We start from the raw sequence: 24,908 nt of genomic DNA, 5'->3' as shown, positions 1-24,908 counted from the left end.
TACGTTCGGTCGTGAGAAGTGATTTGTACCAGTTTTCTTTACAGTTGTTTGTTTTATACCTTCTGATTTTCTTTACTATAGATGTCAGTTTCCATTTTTCATTACCCAACATCTGTGGTTAAATGCTTCTTGTTCTATTTTCTAGCCTATCACAATTCACAACTAGTTTGAAATAGTATGTGCCACTTTCCATTTCACTTTAGTATATCTTATGGCTTAATACTTTTAGACTTGATGGATTATAGAGATTAACTATTGATTCTTATATGTAAGAGTAACGACTGCTTCTAGCTATTAATATTTCCTCACATAGTTTATAGCTTTTACTTTGTAAACTCTATCTGTTAAATGACCTTTTGTTCATATTCAGCAGAATGCAGCACTGCAAGAAGCAACTACAAGTCTTTCACAGATTTCACTGGTTATCGACTCATTGAAGAATGACGCTGAAGCTAAACGGACGAATTATGTCACGGTACGTTCTTACATCAGTCAAATTCTCACAACACACCTTATTATCTTGAAAAACTTTTCTCTCATTATCCCTTATATATTGGATTGATCTTGCAGAAAAGAATGGAACAGAACCAGAAGAAACTAGCTGGAATCACTAAAAGCAATCACATCTTGTCTGTAGAAAGAAGAAATTTAGCAATAATAAACGGTGGCGAAACAGATAATTTATTGGAAAAGAGGATGACGGAGGCAATTGATATACTAAACGGGGATAGCAACTTTGAAGACAATGACCATGGTTCAGTAATGCTTTTAGGATCTGGCATTCCAGTAAAACCTTCTCCCCCGCGCATTAGTCTTCCAGAAATGGAGAAAATACTTCCATTCACCACATGGTCTTACATAGATAGGTGAATTTGCCTGTAATTTTTGATTTTCTATTTCTCGTGTGTTCTTTAAAAGCTACTATTCTTTCATCATATCTTTGATGCTGGCTTTTTGTTAAGTGAGTTATTGTTTGTAATTGTTTGTTTTTTAATTAATAATTGATTGAAAACTCAGGAATCAAGATATGGCAGATGATCAGTCTGTAGTAGGCCGAAGGAGATTATATTATGACCGAGAATTGGGTGAAACTTTGATCTGCAGTGACAGTGAGGATGAAGTTATTGAGGATAAAGAGGAAAAGAAAAAGTTTGTTGAGTCTGAAGATAACATCATCCGGTTTGTATACTGCAGTTTATATGTGCCACATCATAAGTATCCTTTATTGTTAAAAATTTTCACTCGCGCAACAAATAATATTACTACGTGTTATTGTGTTGTAATGTTTCCAGGTCAACCATCGAACAGACCGGGTCATCTGATGTAGTCTATGAAATATTAGCCCAACGCTTGTCTAGAAAACCTTGTGAAATCAAGGTAAGCACTTACTGGATATACATTCTTGTTTGTGATTTTGGTTCTTTATTTAATCTTTTCTTTTCTTCTAGTGGTTTATAGTTTGTGATTAATTTATGAAACATATATCATCAAACATCTATACAGGAACGGTATGAAGCTCTTAAATGCTCTAAACCTTGGGAAGCCGACTTCAGTATAAACTCATTTCTTGATAATGATCTTGAATATGCTCAAGATTCAGTTAACAAACTATTTTGTCGCAGATGCCTAGTAAGGACTGTTTTATAATATGTGTTAAGTTCTTGATTTTTTTGTGTGCTATACGCCTATGCTTGTTGTAATTAACCAATTAATATTTTATGTTTGCATTTTCAGGTATTCGACTGTAAAGTACATGGGTGTTCACAAGACCTTATATATCCTGTTAGTTGACTTTTTTTCATTCATTCAGTTAAATTTACCTTTACCTGAATCCTATGGCTAACTAAGTTTACTTAAAATACTCTAATTAGGCTGAAATGAAAAGGTCTACTGGGAAAACCTTGGATGACGAAATGATTGACGGAGTCCCTTGTGGCGCACATTGTTATCTACAGGTATTAATTGTCTTATCATACTATGAAAGTTTTGCTTGGTCCCTTATATAATGGCTAATTAATCTTAAACTTTCCAAAAAAATGGTCTATCTTTATATCCAAAGTTGGAGCCGGTTCATGATGTGAATCCTACTAATCCTGATCCGCCATCACCAATCAAAGCCAAACGGGCCAGAATATCTGTAACAAGTGGAAGCAAAGAAACGCATGAACTCGGCTCATCATCAGCAAAGGCAAAATTCTTGAGTACTGGTAATTCATTAGTATACGGTAGAAACAGCACGAAGAAGAAAAACCTGTCTATGGATGATCATACTTCTAGAAACATAACCGACTTTGAATCTTGGCGAAGTTTGGAGAAGTCGCTAATTCGAAATGGTGTCGAAATATTTGGAAAAAACAGGTAAGTACATCATTGCATATGGAGCATTTTATATATATTCTGCGAGATTTATTTTACCATTTATTTCTAAAATGTTTGATCTTGTGTCTTCATTACAGCTGTCTAATAGCAAGGAATGTAATGTATGAGCTGAAGACATGTGCAGAGGTGTACCATGTCTTACAGTATCATGAAAATAAGCTATATTCTCAAGGAAGTAACGGCGTAAATTCTCAAGATGATGACAGGACTGAGACTAATGAGAATATGGTTAGTAAACATTAAGTCATCCATAACCTGTTGCAGTGACAAACACTAATTATTGCTAACAACTAAAATATTTTTTTATGTTTGGTTTATTAATTATTCATTAGGGCACTGCACCGAGAAGAAGATCAAATTTCTTTCATAGAAGAGGTAGAATTCGCCGATTAAAGTACACATGGAAGTCGGCTCGTTCCCGTTCAGCGAGGAGACAAAATTCTGGTAAGAAAGCTGAGCTAGAACGTCAGTACAATCCCTGTGAGTGTCAAACCGTGTGTAGTGGTGATTGTCCTTGCCTTGTGAGTGGTACATGTGAGAAATACTGCGGGTAAGTAATGTTTTATTGCCGTCTTATATATAAACGTTTATTTGCTTTTGGTGCTTTTTTTTAAAAAATATCACCTTTTTTTCATTAGATGCCCGAAAACTTGCAAAAACCGTTTTAGGGGATGTCATTGTGCCAAAAGCCAGTGCAGAAGTCGCCAGTGCCCTTGCTTTGCTGCTAAAAGAGAATGTGACACTGATTTATGCCAACATTGCTGGATCAGGTAAGATGTTTGGATTATAAATTTTAAACTTTGTATAAATGAAAATCTCTAATCTTATCTAAAGAAAGTAGAGAGAATATGAAACTAAAAAAATTGTGATTATGAATTAGAATTTGCTACAACGGAGCTAACTGTATATCTATATTAGTTAGAGCACAAATACAAATAATGAAATTGAAGAATGTATCGTGTTATCGTCTAAAGACTCCGACAAAATTGATATTCTAGTTCTTTAATAAACTTTGCAGCTGCGGTGATGGGACTCTTGGAAGCCCTGGCGAGAAAGGCAGTAGTTTTGAGTGCCAGAATATGAAGCTTCTCCTCAAACAACACAGAAGGGTAACTATCGTTTACTTTTCGAGTTCATATACTATTGGAATATATTATTAATTATTTAGAATTTTAGTATGAGCCGACGAGCCCAATTTAGGTTTCTAATGTTTCTTATGATATCTAGATATTGTAACACAACCTTTAGTAATCAAAATCAATTCAGATCTTTACCATCTCCATCGCGCCACACTCATACTAACAAATCGTAAATAGTAAAATAGTCCAATATATACTGGGAATCAAATTAGTGACTGTCAGTTGTATTTCAAATTTTCAAGGTTTTTAATAATGCAATTTTGTAATCATATGTTTCACAGATTTTACTAGGAAAATCTAAAGTCTCAGGCTATGGTGCTTTCTTAAAGGTAAATTTAACAACTATATATTATGCTTGTTATTAATTTATCTAAATGACTCACTTGTAGTTAATTTTTTTCTTTTCAGAATGGTGCAGCTAAAGATGAATATTTGGGTGAGTACACTGGAGATTTGATCTCTCATCATGAAGCTGACAAACGTGGAAAGATCTACGATCGCATAGATACTTCATATCTTTTCAACCTTAATGACCACGTATGCTTCTGCACAATGTTTAGCCACATAGGATATTATTATTATTTTCTCCCCTTTTCAAATTTGTACTAAGTGATTGCTATTTTTGTTTCACTATGCAGTATGTTCTTGATGCTTACCGGAAAGGCAACAAACTGAAATTCGCCAATCATTCTACAGACCCGAATTGTTATGCCAAGGTATTTACTTAGTGTGTTAAATATGATTATAGTTATGTATGTCAGCAATGACATGATAAATGATCTCAGGAGGTTGATCATTTATGCAATAAAAATACACTTTACTTGACTTTGACTCGTTTGACGGCCCATTTGACTCTTTCCTTTTTTAAGCTATATCTTCTATCAAGTTGACCTGTTAAAGGTAAACATAAACTGAAACAACATTACTAAATGTATTATTTGGGAAACTATGTGACAGGTTATGATGGTGGCTGGAGATCACCGGGTCGGGATATATGCCAAAAAAAACATCTCTGCCGGGGAAGAACTATTTTATGATTATGGTTATCAACCCGGCCAGGCTCCTTGTTGGGCTAAGAAGGCCGGGGATAGTGGTAAAAAGAAAGAAGGGACGGCTTCCCCTGTCGGGCGGGCAAAGAAGACCGCTTAACTTGCATCATAATCAGCCCCAAATGGTTTTGTTTTTTGTTTTATAAAAAAGTACATTTAGTAACCTCCACATAGCCAAATCTCGTATACCTACATATATGGATTTCACATATTTAATTTAGGAGGATGAATTATGCACTCTAGTTGAACTTTTTGGTTCTTTATCTTTTGGCTGGAGAAAACACAACTTCTGTTAAAATGCATGCGCTACATTGATTTTTAAGATTATTTCATAATAATTAGATAAAAATTCTCACTAAGGTTTAATTGCTTTAATTTGTTTGTATATGTACATAGAAGTTATTGTGAGCTCATAACTTTTAGTTATAAGGTGAAGGTCATTAAGATGCTAAGACATGTGCACACATCATAGTCAAATCCAAAATACCTAACTAGATCAATAAAAAATGAGGATATGTATGTCTTGCAGTAATCCGAGTCTGGTTTAATATTTAGCACGTTGAAATTCATTGTTTATGGGTTGACTGGCATTTGAAGAGAAGTTGCATCATCACATTTGTAGCCACAATGGGGTCCAGGGCAAAGCCCCTGACTGCAATTGATCATCAGTGAGGACCAATATTGTTGTTAGAACAGGATCAGACATCAACCGGACCGTCTTATTGGGTCACAGGTCAGACCGGATTTTAGAAATGGGTAACATCATATATAATTCTAAGCAAAAAAATCAAATATTACATAAACTTCGAATGCTATTAAATTAAAAGTTTAATAAAACTAGGTTGTTATTTTACTAATATTTAAGAAACAAAGAAAAGAAATGAATGTAAGAAAAACAAATAGAAGACTTTAAAGCACTGGAAAACATTTACAACTACTATATCCTAGGGAAGTTGGTAAGGTTTTTAACATCCATAAGGGTAGTGTATTAAGTTCAAACCTTGAAAGCAACATTAAAATACACATATGTTTTGGTCTGACCACCGTTAAAACGCTCTGAACTAGCTGGCTCAATTAAAAATGATTTAAACACATCGTGCCGAACCAGCTTCATGCCCCATTCTCGGTTGAACTTGTCTGACCGGCCGTTTCGATTTTCAAAACATTGGCGAGGACTAAATGGCAATCTCAATTTATTCGCAAATAAGCTTTCCATGGGTTGTGGCAATGTAAGCTTTGGTCACGGTTAGCAGGCCTGGCTTCGAGAAAGTAAAAAAAGTTTAGGGCCAAAGGCAAAATATTTTCGGGCCTTAAATAAAATAAGTATTTGTTTGGTTTAAACAATTTAATTTTTGTATGAGTTACTTCTTTATAATTTGGGTTGTGTAAAAAACTTTTGTATAAAAATAGGATAAAAAATGTCTCAAATGAGACTAGAACCCATAACCTTTTGGTTGTAAGCAGTGTTGCAAAAATCGTTAGTCGGTAGTCGGGCGGTGGGGTGGGGACTAGCGATTAATCGGGATTACTCGAGATTAATCGGGATTAATCGGATCGGACTTTAATGTATATTTTTCAGTTTTATACATACACGTACACATTTTTATATGTAATTTTCATTTTTATACATACACAAACATATTTTGGCCGGAAATTGGCTGGAATCTCGCTGGAAACCACTAGTTTTTGCTGCAATCTCGCCGAAAATAGTTAATTTGGGTCGAAATCTCACCGGAAACCCCTGATTGTGGTCGGAATCTCGCCGAAAATCGTCGATTTTGGCCGGATTTGTCCGTTAACCGATTAATTGGCCGACTAGCCCGAAATTAATCAGTGTAGTGGGGACTAGCGATTAATCGGGGATTAATCGGTGACTAGTCGGGATTTTTGCAACACTAGTTGTAAGTAATAGCATTTGCCACTAGACCAAACTAGTGGTTATGTAATTGAGTTTAAACATTAAATATACATGGTGTATTTAATAAAAATACATATAATTTTTTATAATAAAAAAGAATTCGGGCCTAGCGGGGTGTCGGGGCCTGTGGCCGTCGACCACCCCGCCCTCCCCCCCCCCCCAAGGCCGGCCTTGACGGTTAGCGACAACATATTCGCAAACATTTATACTCATTCTTAAGAGGTGCAATGATAAACCCCTCCTGTTCCCATTCATATCAATGAATCATATGTATTGCTTAAGACACGTTGTTTCATATTTTGTTAAAAGAAAAAACTTCTAGTTATTTGTATTTTTTTTTTCTTTTATTCGATTATTGATTTTATGTGTCTATGAAACACTTTAATCTGAAAGTAATATTACACAACTTAAACATCTGTTAAAATGAATTCGAAACACGAAACCGACATTAAAAAAGGTGACGCTTCGTCAAGCAGAAAACAATTGGTTGAAAATTAATTTGCAACCTCACACTACAAGGACTTTTACGACAGTCATATTCATTGGTTAATATAGTACCCCAAGGCCCAAACCCATGGGATATCAGGTCTACTTTAATGGCATCGAATTATTGATAGTCATCCTCACCAGCAACCAAACCCATGGGATATCAGGTCTACTTTAATGGCATCGAATTATTGATAGTCATCCTCACCAGCAAATTGTAACGACAAAATAATGATTTATCTTATTTTTGGTTGATGGAAAAAATACATTGGTAAATTTCTCTTAAACATCTTTTATGAATACATTGGTAAAATTGCAAACGCGACTAATATGGCTTGTAGGTTTGATGTAAAATTTGCTCTACCATGCTTTAGTGGTGTTTTGGGAAAATCACAATGTTTATATTTACGCAAGGGCCTCGTTACGCAAGCGTTCATAAATTAATTAAGAAATAACAAACAAATTGAATCTGAGCTTGAAAAACTACTTCCAAACACTCAAATTAGAAAAATAAAGCTTGAAACAACTCGAGCCAAATCTCAAACGCTCTTGAATGAAAACAAAGCAAGCCGTGTTTTAGTTGAGCTCAGACTCGAGCTTGGTTTAAAATTTTGGTAAATGACATGGTAAATCTTGGGCTTTTAAAATTTTATAATTCCCTAGTGCCCCCTTTGTTTCTCTTTTTATCATTAAAACCCTAAAATCCTTCATTCAGTCAGTCGTTGGCATTCAGTTATTGTCATCTCCACTGATCTGAATCCATAATAACTGCAATTCAATTCAATCATGAGTGGAGCAGAAGCTGTAAGCGTAACAAAGGAGAAAGCCTCATCCACTACCAAAACACCTTCCGATTTCCTCAAATCCATTCGCGGCAGACCTGTTGTTGTCAAATTGAACTCTGGAGTTGACTATCGAGGTTCGTCTTTTCTCAATTAATTATTATTAGCCCTTTTCTTCTTTTCTTATGTTTATGTTTGATAGTGTTTCTCAAGTCGTAATAGTGAACCCTAAAATATTATTATTATTATTATTACAATTAGACTGATTGAAGCTTCTGTATTTAATGTAAATATTATTTGCCTATTCATAGGCTTCACATTTTGTTAATCTTCCATGTTATTTCAAGATTGTAACTTGGCTTCTTTACGAGCAGAGCAAGTGTGCATAGTGATGGCAATGGGTCGGGTTTGAGACAGGTTTAGGTAATCCCGACCCCGTACTCGATTATAAAATCTTGTCCCAAACTCAGTCCAAAACTTGTCGGGTAATTACACCAGTGTGTTTCAGGCAAACTTGTTAGTTAGTCAAAAATGCACGTTGGGTATACCCCACTGCTTCGTGTTTCGGGTTTTCTCAATAGTTTCGGGGTTCAATAGCTATCCCTAAGTGTGCAACTGGTTTTAAAATGAACTTACATGTGACACTTGCTGTCAAAGTATCTGAAGATGTGTCTTGAAAAAAGGCTCAAGCTTCAAGGGATATTATACTGATGAGGATCAAACATTAGAGCAAATAGTTGTTATTTGAAAACGCATATCAGGATAAATGTTAAATTGGCTGATGTATATTTTATATTTATCATGTTGTTCAGTGTTTTAACATCCAAGATTATGGTTGCCTGCTACTTTGATTAGTTAAAGTAGCATAATTAAGGTATCATCTATTCATGCATCTCGAACGATAGCATTGGGCATCCTTTTCCTTTATACATGATTGAACACCCTTTTCCTTTACACCAAAGAATGTAGTTATATCAAAGTTATACAATATCTAAATGTTAATAGTACTCATTTTTGTGTTTTAATTAGGTGTTAGCTTAAGTGTGTATTATTCTTCACTTGAGCTTAAAGTTTAATAAAGCGGCTCGATTGACACTTTTTAGCACACGGCCACCTTATTTATGAATAAATGTAATAAAGAAATGAGATTTTCCTCTGATTGTGTGAAGCAAGTGTTAGATACTTGGATTTGCGTTTGTGAACCAAGTAACAAAAAGTTAATAATTTTGCAGGTATCTTGGCTTGCTTGGATGGATACATGAACATAGCAATGGAGCAAACTGAAGAATATGTTAATGGACAACTAAAAAACAAATATGGCGATGCATTCATTCGAGGAAACAATGGTAAGTTTTGGGAATTTTTTGGTTACAAAAATCGGTTTAACATTTTGAAAATTTTTTTTATATGACTTAATGTATTTGCAGTTCTTTACATCAGTACAACCAAGAGTACCCTTGCAGAAGGTGCCTAGTTCAATTGTTGACTCCAGAAAGAGACCCACCCATGTGCTTTTCAATTTTAGATACTATGTCATATTGCTGCAACTTTTAACTACGTTTATTATTTGTGATCAAGTTTGGGGAATGTAATATCAAACAGTTGCTTTCTAGTTATTTTTTTCCACACCTTTAAAGTTCATACCTGATAAATTAACAAACATGCTCTCCATAACATTTTGTAACTAATAGATTAACTTAACTATACCTTAAGTTAATAATGTAGTAAATTTCTACAATCGTGAATACGATGCTACCAAAAGCACATATGTTGTTTCTGGTCAAAACTATTCAAAGATTTCATCTAGTGTTCATAACCAAAAGTCCAATAGTGTCTTCATCTTGTAGGATCCTTTTAACAATTTAACTGTGTTTGCATCATCATCCAATCAATACATTCCTGTACATTACCAGAAGGGTAAGCAAGCAGCCATTGTATCAGTTTCTGTTGCCATTCACTAACAACTGGACCTCCATTTATAAGCTCCAAAAGCTTCATAATATCCCTCCCATTAATCAAAGGTTCAACCTCCCACACTTTCTCTAAACCAAGTTTCAAGATCTCTTCCTCAAACCTTTTTAAACACTGCTACTTTATCCACAATAGTCTTGACTGTATGTCCTTTGTCTGTAAGTACCGTTAGCATCAATGCAGCCCGCCAAAAGTCTTTAATTTCCCTAAGAATCAGACCCGCGAAAATTTTTAATCTCAACGAATCAGGAACATCAATCATATCCGATTTCCAATCAACCTCAACAGCTTTCATACCTTCACTTGAAATCATGTAAGGAATCAAAGACAACAACTTCTCAACCGTATTATGCAACTTTATGACATTTTCAGCATCACTAGCTTTGCGTTTCAGGGCGTTTTTGAAAATGTGCTTCACAGTTGAAGTCTTTCTAAGTGGAAGGAATAATGCTGCATACAAGTACAGTCTCCTTTGTTCATCACTGAATGTACAGCCCCCTAATGCGTTCATAAGTCTCCATGCTGCATTAATATAACCAATACAAATCTTTTCAGGCTCAAGATTTGGAGACAGAGTGAATACAACCCAAAATAACCCTAATTCAGATACACAATCTATAGCTTTCACGGGTTCCTTCCCACTTAACATAAGGTCAATCTCATTCCCAATTCTTTCTCTGCTGATTTTATCAGCAATGGCTGATTTCACATCAGCATCAGCAGCTGCAAGTTTAACCTCTTTGACCATTCCAAAGTCAAACACGGCACTAAACCGAATTGCTCTAAGAACTCTCAAAGGGTCATCTAAAAACGTTTGTTTTGGAGGTAAAGGCGTCACAATCTTTCGAGATTTCAAATCATCAAGTCCCCTACCCATGAAATCTTCAACCGAGCACGTATTAATATTGTAAAACAAGCTATTAATAGTTAAATCCCTTCTATACGCGTCCTGTTCTGCAGAACCAAACTCCATCGCACCAATTCTGCTCTTTTCAGTGTAATATTCTGATCTTAAGTTAACAAAATCAATCCACACATCAAAAAGACGCATCCTTGCGGTTTCCAGATGCTTTGATTGATCCGGTTTGCTTTGTATAACACCAATTCCTTGCAGTTTCCCACCTGTGGACGACAAATAACCGTTCACCTTTTCACAAAACTCTTTACCCGTCATATTATCAAGCGCAATATCGATATCATAACATTCTTTTCCTAACAGCTTGTCTCTGAACCACCCACCCACAACCCGAAGTTGAGTTTCAAGACTATAATGATGAAGAACCCGAACCAGTTGATCGAATATTTGCTTCTCTTTATCTGTTAAATTAATACTTTTACTAGCCTTAACACTTGACATTGGTTTTAAAAGGATGAATCTTGGGTTCATAAAACTGAGAGCGGTTTTGAAAGATGGAATAAAAGTCCATCCATTAATGGATGTTGTGAAAGAAGATCTGCAAGACCATCCTAGTTGAGACATAATCATTGTATTGTATTGAACTAAAGCAATATAAGCATAAATCCTAGGTTTAATCAACACCTTATTGGCAGTGATAAAGGACTAAAAAGGGAATAAACACTATATCCAATTCGGTTGACAATTTGTATAAATGAAGATTGCATAAAAACACTAACTGTGCAAGAAAGAAAGAGGTTGAATACATGAAAGAGCTAAGAATATTACAGATTATCTGTTTGCAAACTTAATTAAGCAAAAAATGTAAATTGAACCGAGTGGATTTTTGTGAATTATATGATAAGACGGGTGAAAAAGAGAAAAAAGTTATTATTTTGTAAATTTGAAGAAAGTTTGATCCCGAATTTACTTTTTAATATTTGTTAAAGTTGGGTGTGAGTAGAAATGATATAAAATGTAATAATAAAGATATAAAAAATTATTATTTAATTAAACATGAGAAAAATATATATATGTTTTTAATGTAATTATAAATATGAGAATGGAGAACGGGTTGGGAATGATTTTAATCTTGCTAGTTTTTTTTAAGGAACTTAACACCATTTTTTTTTCCAAATCAGTATTCTAATTAAATGGGACATGTGTTACTTATAGATTCATTCATAGTCTAACTTTTCTGGTCAAACTGTTATATATTTTAATAAAAGAAATATTTAAGTGTAAACAAAATATACCAATTCATCCTTTAAACAAATAATTAATTGTTTAAATTATAAGGATTAAAATATATTGTTATTTATGTCAATATAATCAAAATATTTACATCTTTAATGAACTCAGATCTACATTTTTTATTAAATCAATTTATATACACTTTTGAATGTAGGATATGTCTGTGGTAAAATTTAATGAACGATACATATAGGCCTAAGACGATAAAGGCAAGAATAAATTACGACCAAATAACAATTTATTCTCACATATTCATTCAGGCTGCATTGATCCATGAAGTTTTTATCAATCTCTTTCGAAACTGTGATACAATAGCATGTTTTATTCATGTTAATTTTTATATATAATGTCCTTTTTTATGTAATTCATAAAGAAACATCATATCATATATTGTTAGAATTCTTTATTCCATTAAAAAATAATAATTATAACTTATAAAACCACTAAGCATATCTTTTTCGTGAATATAAAAAATCACGTGAGAATGCACCACATATTAGAAAATATAATTTGAACTTATAAAACAATTTAATTTGATAATATATATATATATATATATATTAAGAAAAATAATCGATTTAATTTCTATAGCTTAATTGTATTTCTTTTAAACATTCTGTCAAGATTGCAAAAGTCGCTAGGCGGACCCTAAGCGGCCGACTGAGGAGTTGGGTGTACTCGGAGTACTCGGAGAGTACTCGGGGAGTACTCGGACATATTAAATATAAAGGAAATTAATTTTTGTATATTATATATGTGTCAAATATCAAAATTTTACTAATATTTATAACAAATAGGTGAATATTAATATACAAAAAAGAAATAAATTTTTAAATAATAACATATTCTAAAAGTTACTAATCATTAATTAAAAAAAATGATATTTGTTCGTTAATATTATTGAAATACGAATTATGTTTTATTTTTTTGAGTCAAAATCGGTCCAAGTTCACCGATAAGATGTGGTTATGGCTGAGGTTGACCACATTTGACCGATTCTTAGTAACTAGGCGGATTTACAGAAACTCGCATCGGCGACATACCTTGTACCGAGTACTTGGAGAGTACTCGGCCTTGTAATCCTACTTTTACAACATTGCATTCTGTGCATCACACGAGTTTTAAATCTAGTTTCCTAATGTAGTATTTGATACGCATAAATTACAAGTGAAATTAATGAAAAAATTGGTGTTTAGTTAATCGATGAAATGAAATCACCTATTACAAAAAAAATTAATAATAAAAAAATTAATTCCATCAAAACCATTTAATTCCCCATGTTTTTTCTTTTTTTTTCCATTTAATTTCCCATTTCACCATATTTCCTCAACACCGCCACTTAACTGACATTGTGAAAGCCGCCACAACCACCACCATCGTCATTGTTGTTGCCACCACTGCTGCCATCATCAACACAACCACCGCTACCACCACAAACGTCGCCGCCACCACCGTCAACGCCGTTACCACCGCCATTACCGTTTTTTATTTTGGTAAATTTTATTTATTTTGAGGCAAAAGTATCTCTGTCATTTGTATTTCTTTTCTTTGTCTTTTTCTTGCCTATAAAAATAACACACTCATAGAGGTTAACAAAAAGAACAATGAAATAATAATGATGCATTTTATTTCATTATCCATTTCATTTAATTGTTCATTTCATTCCTTCATTATTCTTACTTCATATCAAACATACTCTTAAATTTCTTTGCAAGTGAGATACGATCTTGTAATAGTCTTCAAAAAAGCATGAAACCATGTAATAGAAGTATAGAACCCAATTGTTATCGGATGCCAATTTTCTGTGTATCTACCCAATTACAAATATTTAGTCTTAGATTATGATGTTAATAACCAAAGATATCAATCTCCATTGCATGACACCAATGAGGCTAACATTCACTCTCCGCTAGTGGCGGAACTAGAAATTTTTAGTTAGGGGTCGTGACAGTATTGTTTTGGATTCTTAATTTGTTAGTGTACGCTACTTATTGTAACTAGAAGTTGAAAATTATAACCTTCAAGGTCCCGTAATTTGAAACTATTGTAAAAATGCTTTAGTCTCGACACTTGCAAAAATTTCCGCATATTTATGTTTAGGAAAAAAATTGACAATTCGGTTGACAAGGGCTTTTTCGTGTCGTTTCTTTACTTCATCTTAAATAATAATCGGATGATTTAATAAATTGTTTATGCAAAGATCGAGTCATCAATAATTTCATCTTTCATTAACCAACTTCTTTCTTAACTTTTTTTTATCATTTCTTAGCATTTAAAGGATTTTTCTTCTAGGCGAATACGATATTGAGAATTTTTACCGGAACACGATTGGTTATTTGTTTTACTAAACTATAAATTGTAAGAAATGTTACACATATAAGAATTGTATTAAAAAAATATAAGTTTATGACAAACTAAAATAATAAATCTTAAACTGTTATATAAAGTATTAAAAATAATAATCTAATGAAAACTCAACATATAAAAGAACTTGATATGCTATTAATTTATTAAATATATGCAGCAATCAATAAAAAAACTAAACTAAAAGTCTAAAACTCATAAGTTGAGTGTTTGACCAATTGGGAAGTACTATATGCAGCCAAAGTTAAACATATAATAATAATAATAATAATAATAATATATAATAGGTTTTTGTACGGTGGTCTTTCTTCTCCATTTTTATTTACGTCACTGGCCACAGAAACACTTCGCCGGACCATACGACCATAGTCATCAACACGAAAACCTTTAAATTTAGTAACTCAATATTTCTTTTATAACTTAAATCGGAGAGGATCCGGCTGTAATTTAATTTTTTCCGGTTGAGTATTCCGGTAGTCGTGTTTATGGTTAATTTGGCCGGCCGGAGGGTCAAGGGACCCTCCTGACTCCCCTTTAAATCCGCCGATGGTCTCCGGTACATATAAAGTTAGTCCTCAAGTTGTTCGTCGTTACCACGTCAATTCGGTCCCCAGCCAATACATTTTTACCCTAACTGAAAATCAATCTCTAATACTATGATATTTCAATCTATGATGCATTTTCTTAGGCGGCCGAAAATCAGTCCATTAAACCACGTTTATAAAGATCACTATTTATTTATTTGAAAAACAGTGATTACATCGAAACAGAAGAAAAACGAGCAACAAGTTGCGCCGCCATCCATTTTTAATACGGTTTATTAGGTTTGTAACCCATTTCAATTCAATCATAAAAATAAATAAGAAGTTATAGTCAGGAAAAACACATACAACTTAAGTAAAAATGGCAGACTTGTTTAAATATACACATATAAGACATTTTAGATTTCAAAATAAGCAAACAACAATTAAAATTGTTATATATTGGAAAGACACTTCAGCTGTGCTTCTTTTACAACATTTAGAAGAATGAAACATGGAATAGAATAGTTGACAAATCAACTTCACGTTCAGTTGGTACATGGGTTGCGATTAGCATACACGGCGACACTAAGTTATTCCATCACCCACCGGAAGTTGACAAATCTCGACTCTTGTATCAGCAGCCAAAGCTTTGTTAAGCTCTAGTACGTAATCTCTGTAATACCTGACATACTTCCTAAGCGATGCATCTGGTGGTGCCACCAAAGACCCGTTCCAAAGGGTGTTATCGTACCCAATCACTCCCCCAACCTTGACAAGATCAATTAACCTTTTGTGGTAGTTAAGATAGTTGTCTTTATCAGCATCCACGAATATAAAGTCAAAAGATCCATGAAATTTTACCTGGTCAATCGAAAGCGATATTAACACTATATTTAAGAAAAAATATATAGATCATGATTGATGGTAGTTAATTAACGAGCACTTACATCATCAACCATTTGGTCAAGAAGCGGAAGAGCAGGTGCTTCTCTAAAATCAATCTTGTGAGCAACGCCGGCTTTCTCAATAATCGGGAGGCCAATTTCGTAGTTTTCACGGTTTATGTCCAACGCCAAAATCTTGCCATCATCTAGGAGAGCAAGGGCGGTGGAAAGAAGAGAGTAACCGGTGTAAACACCGATCTCCATTGTGTTCTTAGCGTTAATTGATAATTATAATCCCGATTCGTTAAAGATAAAACCGATGGGTGGCTAGGTTGATCTCATGGGGAGGATAAGGAGTAGATTAAAAATATTTTATTATATAAGTTTTATTTATTTGAAAGTTTAAGTTTATCTTTTATTAGTTTCCTAGTTTTAGTCAAATTGTGTTTGTTAGGTTTATAAATACCTTTTATGTTTTCATTATAATAATAAGAATAAGAAGTTGAGAGGTTGAGTTTAAGAAAAAGGAGCAGTGCCTTCCTTCCGAATTCATTATATATTATCACAATATAATATATATATATAATATTCTTGATATAATTCTTTGTATCACGTACAACAAAACCCATCACGACGTTGACATCCGATTTTCCGTATTCAAGTTTTCAAGTCACGACTTCTAATAAAAGTTGTAAATTTAATTGATTCTCCAACAATTGGTATCAGAGCGTAGGCGATCTACGATCTTTGGGAAAGAGCGGTGTGGGGCGAATAACCACATCCGACTGACGGGAAACAATTCAGCCGTAAGGAGTACGGTTCACGTTTTCCGATCAATCAACAAAGAAGACGGTGACTATGGGAGACGCGGTACCGGGTGCGAACCAAGTTGTGCAAGCAAGGGAACAAAGTTCAACTTCGTTGCAGTGTTCGAAGTTAACAAAAACAAACTACAACACGTGGGTTGTAATCATGGAATCGATCCTTGATGCTCAAGGATTATGGGAGGTGGTGTCCGGAGAAGCCCTAGACAAGAGAAAGAACAAGGTGGCTAGGGCTATTATTTTTTAAGCCTTACCGGAAAATGTGTTGATGCAAGTTGCAAGAACCTGTGATGCTCAAGAGATTTGGGAATCACTACGGGTTAGATTTCTCGGTGCTGATCGAGTGCAACAAGCTCGCTTACGTTCGTTGAAGCGATATTTTAATCAATTGAAGATGGGAGAAAAATAATCCGTTGAAGACTTTGCCGGGAAGGTAACGGAATACGCCTCACAATTTGATAGTTTGGGTAGTCCGATGGAAGAACATGAACTCGTAAAAAAACTGCTCGATAGCATTCCGGACCGTTTTATTGCTATTGTAGCAACTATCGAACAGTGGGCCGATCTTAACACTATGGTGTTTGAAGATTGTATAGCAAGGTTAAAAGCTTTTGAAGAGAGAATCAAAGGCAAGGAAGCATTGGCCGAGATGGGAAAATTATTGTATGCCAAAAACGATAATCAAGGAAAAAAGGTGTAAGGCCCCGTTACCGGTAACCCTACTTTCGTGTTGGATTTACTCATAAACACAGTTCTAAATATCAGAGTTAATTAAAACATTTACGCGGAATATAAAACTTTCATAAAACATTACAATATTTCATAACTTGTCTCAAAACATCCTTTGTCTTTCACATTAAAACATTAAAATTAAAACATCATAAGTCTTCAGATGCCAGACTCTTGTTCAGTGCCACGTGTCTCCTCAAGCAAGTTGCCTCAATCTACTCACCTGCGTGCATACTAAAAGTCAGCTACGCTGAGTGAGTTCTAGTTAATCACATAATCATACCATACACATAAAATTATATTCTTTCATTCATACTTTTATACTTTCATACTTTATTACTTTCATACTTTCTTACTTTCTTTTGTATTAACTTACTTTCATATCTTACGTTATAAAGAGCATTACGCCCTACATTCCTCGAGTATTATTAGGGCTCGGTACCCTCTTTCCTCGAGTATTATTAGGGCTCGGTACCCTCTTTCCTCGAGTATTATTAGGGCTCGGTACCCTCTTTCCTCGAGTATTATTAGGGCTCGGTACCCTCTTTCCTCGAGTATTATTAGGGCTCGGTACCCTCTTTCCTCGAATATTAGTAGGGTTCGGTTCCCTAGTTCTCGAATATTAGTAGGGTTCGATTCCCTCTTCGTTACCATACAACCATACATCATACCTCGAGTATTAGTAGGGCTCGGTACCCTTTTCGTAACCATACAACCATACATCATACCTCGAGTATTATTAGGGCTCGGTACCCTTTTCGTAACCATACAACCATACATTATCATTTATTTCTTCTATTATCTCTATCATGTTCATACACATAAACATACATAACATACTTACCTTATACATAGCGTTACAACCTGACAGTACGTGCAATATCCGAAGATCGTTCACGTACCATCAAGCAATCATTCATACATTTCACATTATCCACATAAGGCATACACTTATCTCTTAGGATAAGTGTATTAACAAACATATTGAGTATGCACACAGCCCCGAAAACGTAACACATAAATGGGGCTAGAAACTCACCTGAACACGGTTACGTTCACCGTTAATCGTAATCCCTTTCTTCAGTTGTGCACGGCTGACTGTATAACAAGTATACGTATCAATTAACTATCACTTCTCATAATGTATTTCTATCTTTATATGACCCACAACGAACGGCGGTCCGGGGGCAGCGCCCCTGGCAGCGGGGTCTAGGGGCGGCAGCCCCTAGCAGGGTCCAAGGGGCAGAGCCCCTGGCTGGGGTCGAGCTGCCAGGTCAGCTTGGAAAAATTTTATTTCCATTAACTGTCTTAACACATTTTTCATTAGATTTTTAATTTATTTTCTAATCGAACTTGACTTTAACCGAAGTTAAACCTTAGGCGAACTTAGCTTTAGGCGAAGTTATCAGGCGAACTTGGCTTTAGGCGAAGTTAAACCTCAGGCGAACTTAGCTCTAGGCGAAGTTATCAGGCGAACTTAGCTTTACAGCGAAGTTGCCATCAGGCGAACTTAGCTTCAAGCGAAGTTGCCAGTTAGGCGAACTTAGCTTTACAGCGAAGTTGCTATCAGGCGAACATAGCTTGCAGGCGAAGTTCATCAGGCGAACTTGGCTTGCAGGCGAAGTTCATCGCTTTGAAGGCGAAGTTGCCCAGATGAGGGCGAAGTTGCCCAGATAGCCGCTGTTTCGGTTTCTGTCCAACATTCCGAGCGATTTTAACACCCTTGTTACGGTCCAACATCACCCACTACGCTTCCCGACCATTTTCGGTCGTTTATACACTAAAAGCTCGGATCTTTAAACTTCAAAGATCAAGAATCATACCTTTTTGAGCTTGTTTGGGTCTTGTTCACTCGTGATCACAACTAATCTCTCTCTCTCTCCCTCGGATCTGCCGCCTCTCTCTCTTCCGGCCGGCCGGCGGTTGTAGTGTGTGGTGTGTGTGTGTGTTTTGGAAGTGTGAAAGGATAAGATGGAAATGAAGATATTTTGGGTTTAGGGGATATTTATATCCCTTAGATCCCATTCTCATTTAACCCATCTCAATTAATCCAAGTCCATGGTCCGCTCCTTACCCGACCTTAATTAATTACGCGAAATCACTAAACATAACTTCCGTTATTCAACATTATAAATTTTAGGATGTTACAAAAGGACACCGATCATGACCGGAAACATTCTGCTCGGGGTCGTGGCTCCTCGGGTTATGACCAACGGGGCCGTGGAAGAGGCTGTGGTCAAGGTTCGAGTAGAGGAAGGGGTCGGTTTAATCAAAGCAATGATAACCGAAGAGACGGTAACCAACCGAACACGAACAACCAAGGCAGAGATGGCAATCAAGGTAATAATAATAATAATCAAAATCATGGTAGAGATAAAAGCGGTGTTTGGTGTTATAATTGCAATGTTTTGGGTCACTTTGCGTGGGAACGTCCGAGCCCACCGACTCAAGAAGCGAATCTTAACCAAGCCGAGGCTAAGCCGCCAACTCTTATGATGGCCTCAGTTGAAGTTGATAAAGATCAAGTTATGTTAAACGAAGAGAAAGTTCATCCAATCCGTTACGCAAACGACTCGGTAAGCGATTCAATTTGGTATTTAGATAATGGGGCGTCTAATCACATGACCGGATGTGAAGCCCACTTTGTCCAAATTGATTATCGAGTGAGCGGTTTGGTGAAATTTGGAGATGGTTCCAAAGTGAATATTAAAGGGAGAGGTTCCATTATTTTCGATTGCAAGAATGGTGAGCAGCGGGTTATGAATGATGTTTATTACATACCCGACTTATGTAGCAACATATTGAGCATCGGTCAGTTAACCGAAGAAGGGTGTAAGGTTTGGATAGAAAAAGACCACTTGTGGTTATACGAGGAAGGAGATCGCTTGCTAATGAGAGTTCCGAGAAGTCCAAACCGTCTTTATAAGATCGAGCTTAGAATCGGAAGCCCGGTATGTCTTTTAGCTTCCGCTAAAGACCAAGGATGGCTATGGCACGCTAGACTTGGTCATGTTAGTTTTGAAACATTAACTAATATGAAGTCTAAAAATATAGTACGTGGTGATATTGAAACTTTACATGGTGAGCATGTTTGCAATGCATGTATGCTAGGCAAACATAGTAGAAACCCGTTTCCTAAAGCCACCATGTTCCGTGCCACGAGACCATTCGAGTTGGTTCACACCGATTTATGTGGACCAATCTCGCCTCCTACCTTAGGAGGAAACCGGTATTTTATGCTTCTTGTAGATGATCATACAAGATACATGTGGGTTTATACCACTAAAAATAAGAATGATACTTTGGGTATTTTCAAAAAGTTTAAACAGGAAGTGGAATTAGAGCATTCATTAAAAGTTAAAGCTCTAAGAAGTGATCGAGGTGACGAGTTTCTCAACAAACTTTTCACCAAATATTGTGATCAAGAAGGAATAAAAAGAATGTTTACGACTCCTTACTCTCCTCAACAAAACGGTATAGTCGAAAGGCGAAACCGAACGGTCCTAAATGCAACAAAAAGTATGATGAAAGCTATGGACCTTCCACAAAATTTATGGGGAGAAACGGTGAGACACTAGGTTTACGTATTGAATCGGGTACCAACTAAATCATTGAAGACGGTAACTCCCTACGAAGCCTTGATGGGCCGAAAGCCCAACATAACACACTTACGAGTGTTTGGGTGTTTAACGTACATGAAGATACCCACCGTCAACCTTCAAAAGTTATATGATCGGAGTATGGAGGTTGTACATCTCGGAATCGAACCGGGATCAAAAGCTTATAGATTGTACGACCCGGCTCAAAAGCGTATTTATGTGATCCGGGATGTTCGTTTCGAAGAAAGTCAAAAGTTTGACTGGTCTCGACATACCGTCTCGTTTCAAGTCGGAACCGGACCTGAATGGGTTGAATTTATAATCGAGCATGTCCAAGAAGAAGTTCAACAAGAAATTCCAGTTGAAAACGAAGACCCAACAAACCTTAACATGCCTGAATTTGAAGACCAACCGGAAAAAAACCCGAACCTGAGCTGCGAAGAACTGGTCGTCAATCGGTCCCACCGAAAATATATGAAGATTATGTAATGTTGAGTGAAGGAGAATGTTTTCTCCTAGATGAAGAGCCATCTACCTTTGAAGAGGCAAAGAATTCAAAGAAATGGCGAGAAACAATGAGATCTGAATTAGTCTCAATTGAACAAAACAATATGTGAGACTTATGTAACCTACCAGCGGGTCACAAGGCGATTGGTTTGAAGTGGGTGTTTAAAACCAAACGTGATGCAGACGGGTCAATAACAAAGTACAAAGCACGACTAGTAGCGAAGGGGTACGTGCAAGAGCACGGGGTAGACTTTGATGAGGTTTTTGCCTCGGTGGCGAAAATGGAAACCGTACGTTTGATTTTAGCAATTGCAGCGAATTATGGTTGGTTCGTTTACCATTTGGACGTTAAATCGGCGTTCTTAAATGGCGAGTTGATGGAAGAAGTGTACATGAAACAACCTGGTGGATTTGAAGTTCTCGGGAAACACGGTATGGTTTATAAGTTACGAAAGGCTTTATACGGTCTTCGCCAAGCCCCACGAGCTTGGAACGAAAAACTCGACAAGACGTTGAAAGGTTTGGATTTTATTCGATGTCCAAGGGAACCGGCGGTGTACAAGCTGAATACGAGAACCGACATTCTCATTGTTGGTGTATATGTCGATGATCTTATCGTGACTGGTTCGAGTCAAGCCGAGATTGAGAAATTAAAAAGTCAAATGAAGAATGAGTTCGAGATGCAAGATCTCGGAATGTTATCTTATTATTTGGGCATTGAAGTAACCCAAAAGAAGCATGAGATAAAGTTGAAACAAGAAGCTTATGCTAATAAAATTTTAATGAATGTAGGTTTAAGCGAGTGCAACCCGACTCCATTTCCTATGGAACATCGGTTGCAAGTGACGAAAGATGAAGATGGAGAACCCGTTGATGCAACCGAATATCGAAGGATAATCGGTAGCTTAAGGTATTTGATACACACGAGGCCCGATTTGAGTTACTCAGTTGGAGTTGCTAGTAGGTTCATGCAAGACCCGAAACAATCCCATATGCAGATTCTAAAGTATATATTAAGATACGTACAAGGCACAAGTGGATATGGTTTAACGTATAGATGCGGTAGTAGAGAGTTGGTTGTTTTTTGTGATAGTAGTTATGGTATGGATCAAACGGATGGACGAGGTACCACCGGAATGGCATTTTATTATGGTGGTGCATTGATCTCATGGCTCTCACAAAAACAACAAACCGTAGCCTTGTCATCATGTGAATCTGAGTACATGGCAGCTGCAACCGCGGCTTGTCAAGCTATATGGTTAAGGGGATTGTTAAGCGAGTTGACCGGGCATGAAGAAAAGGTGGTGACTTTATATGTGGATAATAGATCAGCTATTGATCTGATGAAGAATCCGGTGTTTCATGAAAGAAGTAAGCATATTAATATTAGATTTCACTTCATTCGTGAATGTATTGAACGTGGTGAAGTTCAAGTTGAGCACATTAGTGGAGAGAAACAAAAGGCGGATATTCTTACAAAAGCACTACCGAAGTTGAAGTTTGAAAAGATGAGGAAATTGCTCGGGATTGAAGATCTAAAAGGAACGAATCAAGATTAAGGGGGTGAATGATAATTATAATCCCGATTCGTTAAAGATAAAACCGAGGGGTGGCTAGGTTGATCTCATGGGGAGGATAAGGAGGAGATTAAAAATATTTTATTATTTAAGTTTTATTTATTTGAAAGTTTAAGTTTATCTTTTATTAGTTTCCTAGTTTTAATCAAATTGTGTTTGTTAGGTTTATAAATACCTTTTATGTTTTCATTATAATAATAAGAATAAGAAGTTGAGAGGTTGAGTTTAAGAAAAAGGAGCAATGCCTTCCTTCCGAATTCATTATATATTATCACAATATAATATATATAATATTCTTGATATAATTCTTTGTATCACGTACAACAAAACCCATCACGACGTTGACATCCGATTTTCCGTATTCAAGTTTTCAAGTCACGACTTCTAATAAAAGTTGTAAATTTAATTGATTCTCCAACATTAATGAGCTTCAGTAGAAGATTTAGAAACTGTCCTTCGTCGGCAGATGTCGTCATTAGATTCCTATATATATTAATTCACACGTACGTGATCATTAGTCGAAGTACATTTAGAAAACCATTATAATTAAGATATAAGTGAATTATTATATATATATATATATATATATATATACACCAAGGGTGTTTGGCAGTGACTTCACGTAGCTCTTTCATAGGTTGTGGTTCTCTTGGGTAAACACTGGTTTCGAGAATGTATTGGTAAAGAGCATCGCTTTGAAGGAGACTCTTGTGCCCAACTTCTTGGTGTTTTGCGGGTTGAGTTTCTTCGATGGCTGCCATTATAATTGATTAATAACTGAATGTGTGTGTGTGTGTGTGTGAAAATTAGTGAATATTGATGGGTTTGTGAATAATTAACCTGAGAAGTAATGACCGGGGTGCACCAGACTTTATAGCGAAGGTTAAGGGTTGGGAGTTGATGAAGGATTAAGGTCAGGAAGGTGATAGGTTGGTGAGGGTGGTGTTGGTTTGAGTTGAATTACGACTTGGCCAACCATAGTTGACAATATATAGGATATATCATTGAGGAGTTGGTAAGCTTGCTTGTTTTTATTCTGTGCTAATGAAGATAGTATTCTAACCGCTGCTAAAATAAAATCAAATGATCATAATAAGAATATTAATCTACAGAAAAACTAAAGATACCAGCCTAGTGGTTGAGGACAATAAGGTGAAACATTCAAGACTTTAATTTAAAAATAGAAGTCTTGTTCAAGTTGTAATTATGAAAATTAAATAAAATTAGGGAGTTCCAAGTTGGATAGATTAGGGGGCTTCTCATCTATAGTGAGTTACCTGAGGATGAAATGGTGATGATCGTGACACGTTAGTGATTCAAATGATTGTTAAAAAAAAAGAGAAAATCTAATTTCTCATTTGAAAAATAAGAAACATCATTACTCATAACATGTTATAATAGTTACATTTAGTTTTTCTAATATTTGAGAACAAAGTTGCCTTCTCCAAATTATATTATTAAAATCAGGACAATTTCCTAATCTTAATAGTGAATTGTTATCTAATCTTAATAGTTAAGTCTAGACAGAGGAGCGTGGACTTGGTCAACCATGGGTGGATCATAAGATTTGTCATATTTTGAGATGTTTAAATTCGATATTAAACCCTTAAACTGTCTGAACATGATTATCAGTTTGATTTCACAATCAACTTTTTACTTTAACTTTACTCGGTGTTTATAAAATTTCAAATGCTTATCAATATTTAATGATTTGTTTTGTTTTTTTTAATTATTTTTTGAAAAGACCAATATGGTAAACGAAAAAAGAGGTAACTTACAAGAAGAATGAAGTGCAAAGGTACGACCAAGCAATTAGAAACACAACATAACAAATTAAACTATAAAAGAAAATTCACAAAACTAAACTTTCACCGCTTCTCCCACTCCAAGCTCGATCTTTTGTACGTTTCTATGTTTGACCCATAAGAACAAAGTAGCTTCGATGTCATTAACCAACTTGTTCAAAGATACTTGTTTATTGTTAAGGATCCTGTCATTTATTGCTTTCCAAAGCAATCAACATGTAA

At 35.6% G+C, this 24,908-nt stretch overlaps 1 protein-coding gene and 3 pseudogenes across 2 annotated transcripts; 2 read left to right on the top strand and 2 right to left on the bottom strand.

Moving 5' to 3' along the window:
• Positions 1–352: 352 nt before the first annotated feature.
• LOC143532424 (histone-lysine N-methyltransferase CLF-like) lies at positions 353–4,775 on the top strand (annotated as a pseudogene).
• Positions 4,776–7,679: 2,904 nt separating this feature from the next.
• On the top strand, positions 7,680–9,369 carry LOC143532441 (sm-like protein LSM36B). The gene is made up of 3 exons (XM_077027481.1): positions 7,680–7,890; positions 8,986–9,099; positions 9,181–9,369. The coding sequence occupies exons 1-3, from the start codon at positions 7,758–7,760 to the stop codon at positions 9,225–9,227; spliced, it is 294 nt and encodes a 97-aa protein (XP_076883596.1). The 5' UTR covers positions 7,680–7,757; the 3' UTR covers positions 9,228–9,369.
• Positions 9,370–9,590: 221 nt separating this feature from the next.
• Positions 9,591–11,359, bottom strand: LOC143532458 (tRNA nucleotidyltransferase cca2-like; annotated as a pseudogene).
• A 3,875-nt stretch (positions 11,360–15,234) lies between these two features.
• Positions 15,235–23,673, bottom strand: LOC143532440 (caffeoyl-CoA O-methyltransferase-like; annotated as a pseudogene). Its single transcript, XR_013135170.1, has 4 exons — positions 23,479–23,673; positions 23,308–23,364; positions 15,709–15,928; positions 15,235–15,622 (listed from the first exon to the last, which is right to left on the bottom strand). The product of XR_013135170.1 is annotated as a caffeoyl-CoA O-methyltransferase-like (transcript).
• Positions 23,674–24,908: the final 1,235 nt, after the last annotated feature.

This window comes from Bidens hawaiensis, unplaced genomic scaffold (genome assembly GCF_021521415.1).
Source record: "Bidens hawaiensis isolate Kalapana, Puna unplaced genomic scaffold, B.hawaiensis_p1.1 tig00009445_1, whole genome shotgun sequence".
NCBI classification, from domain to species: domain Eukaryota; kingdom Viridiplantae; phylum Streptophyta; class Magnoliopsida; order Asterales; family Asteraceae; genus Bidens; species Bidens hawaiensis.
Note: the sequence above shows the minus strand (reverse complement) of the source record. Positions and strands in the feature narration are given on the sequence as shown.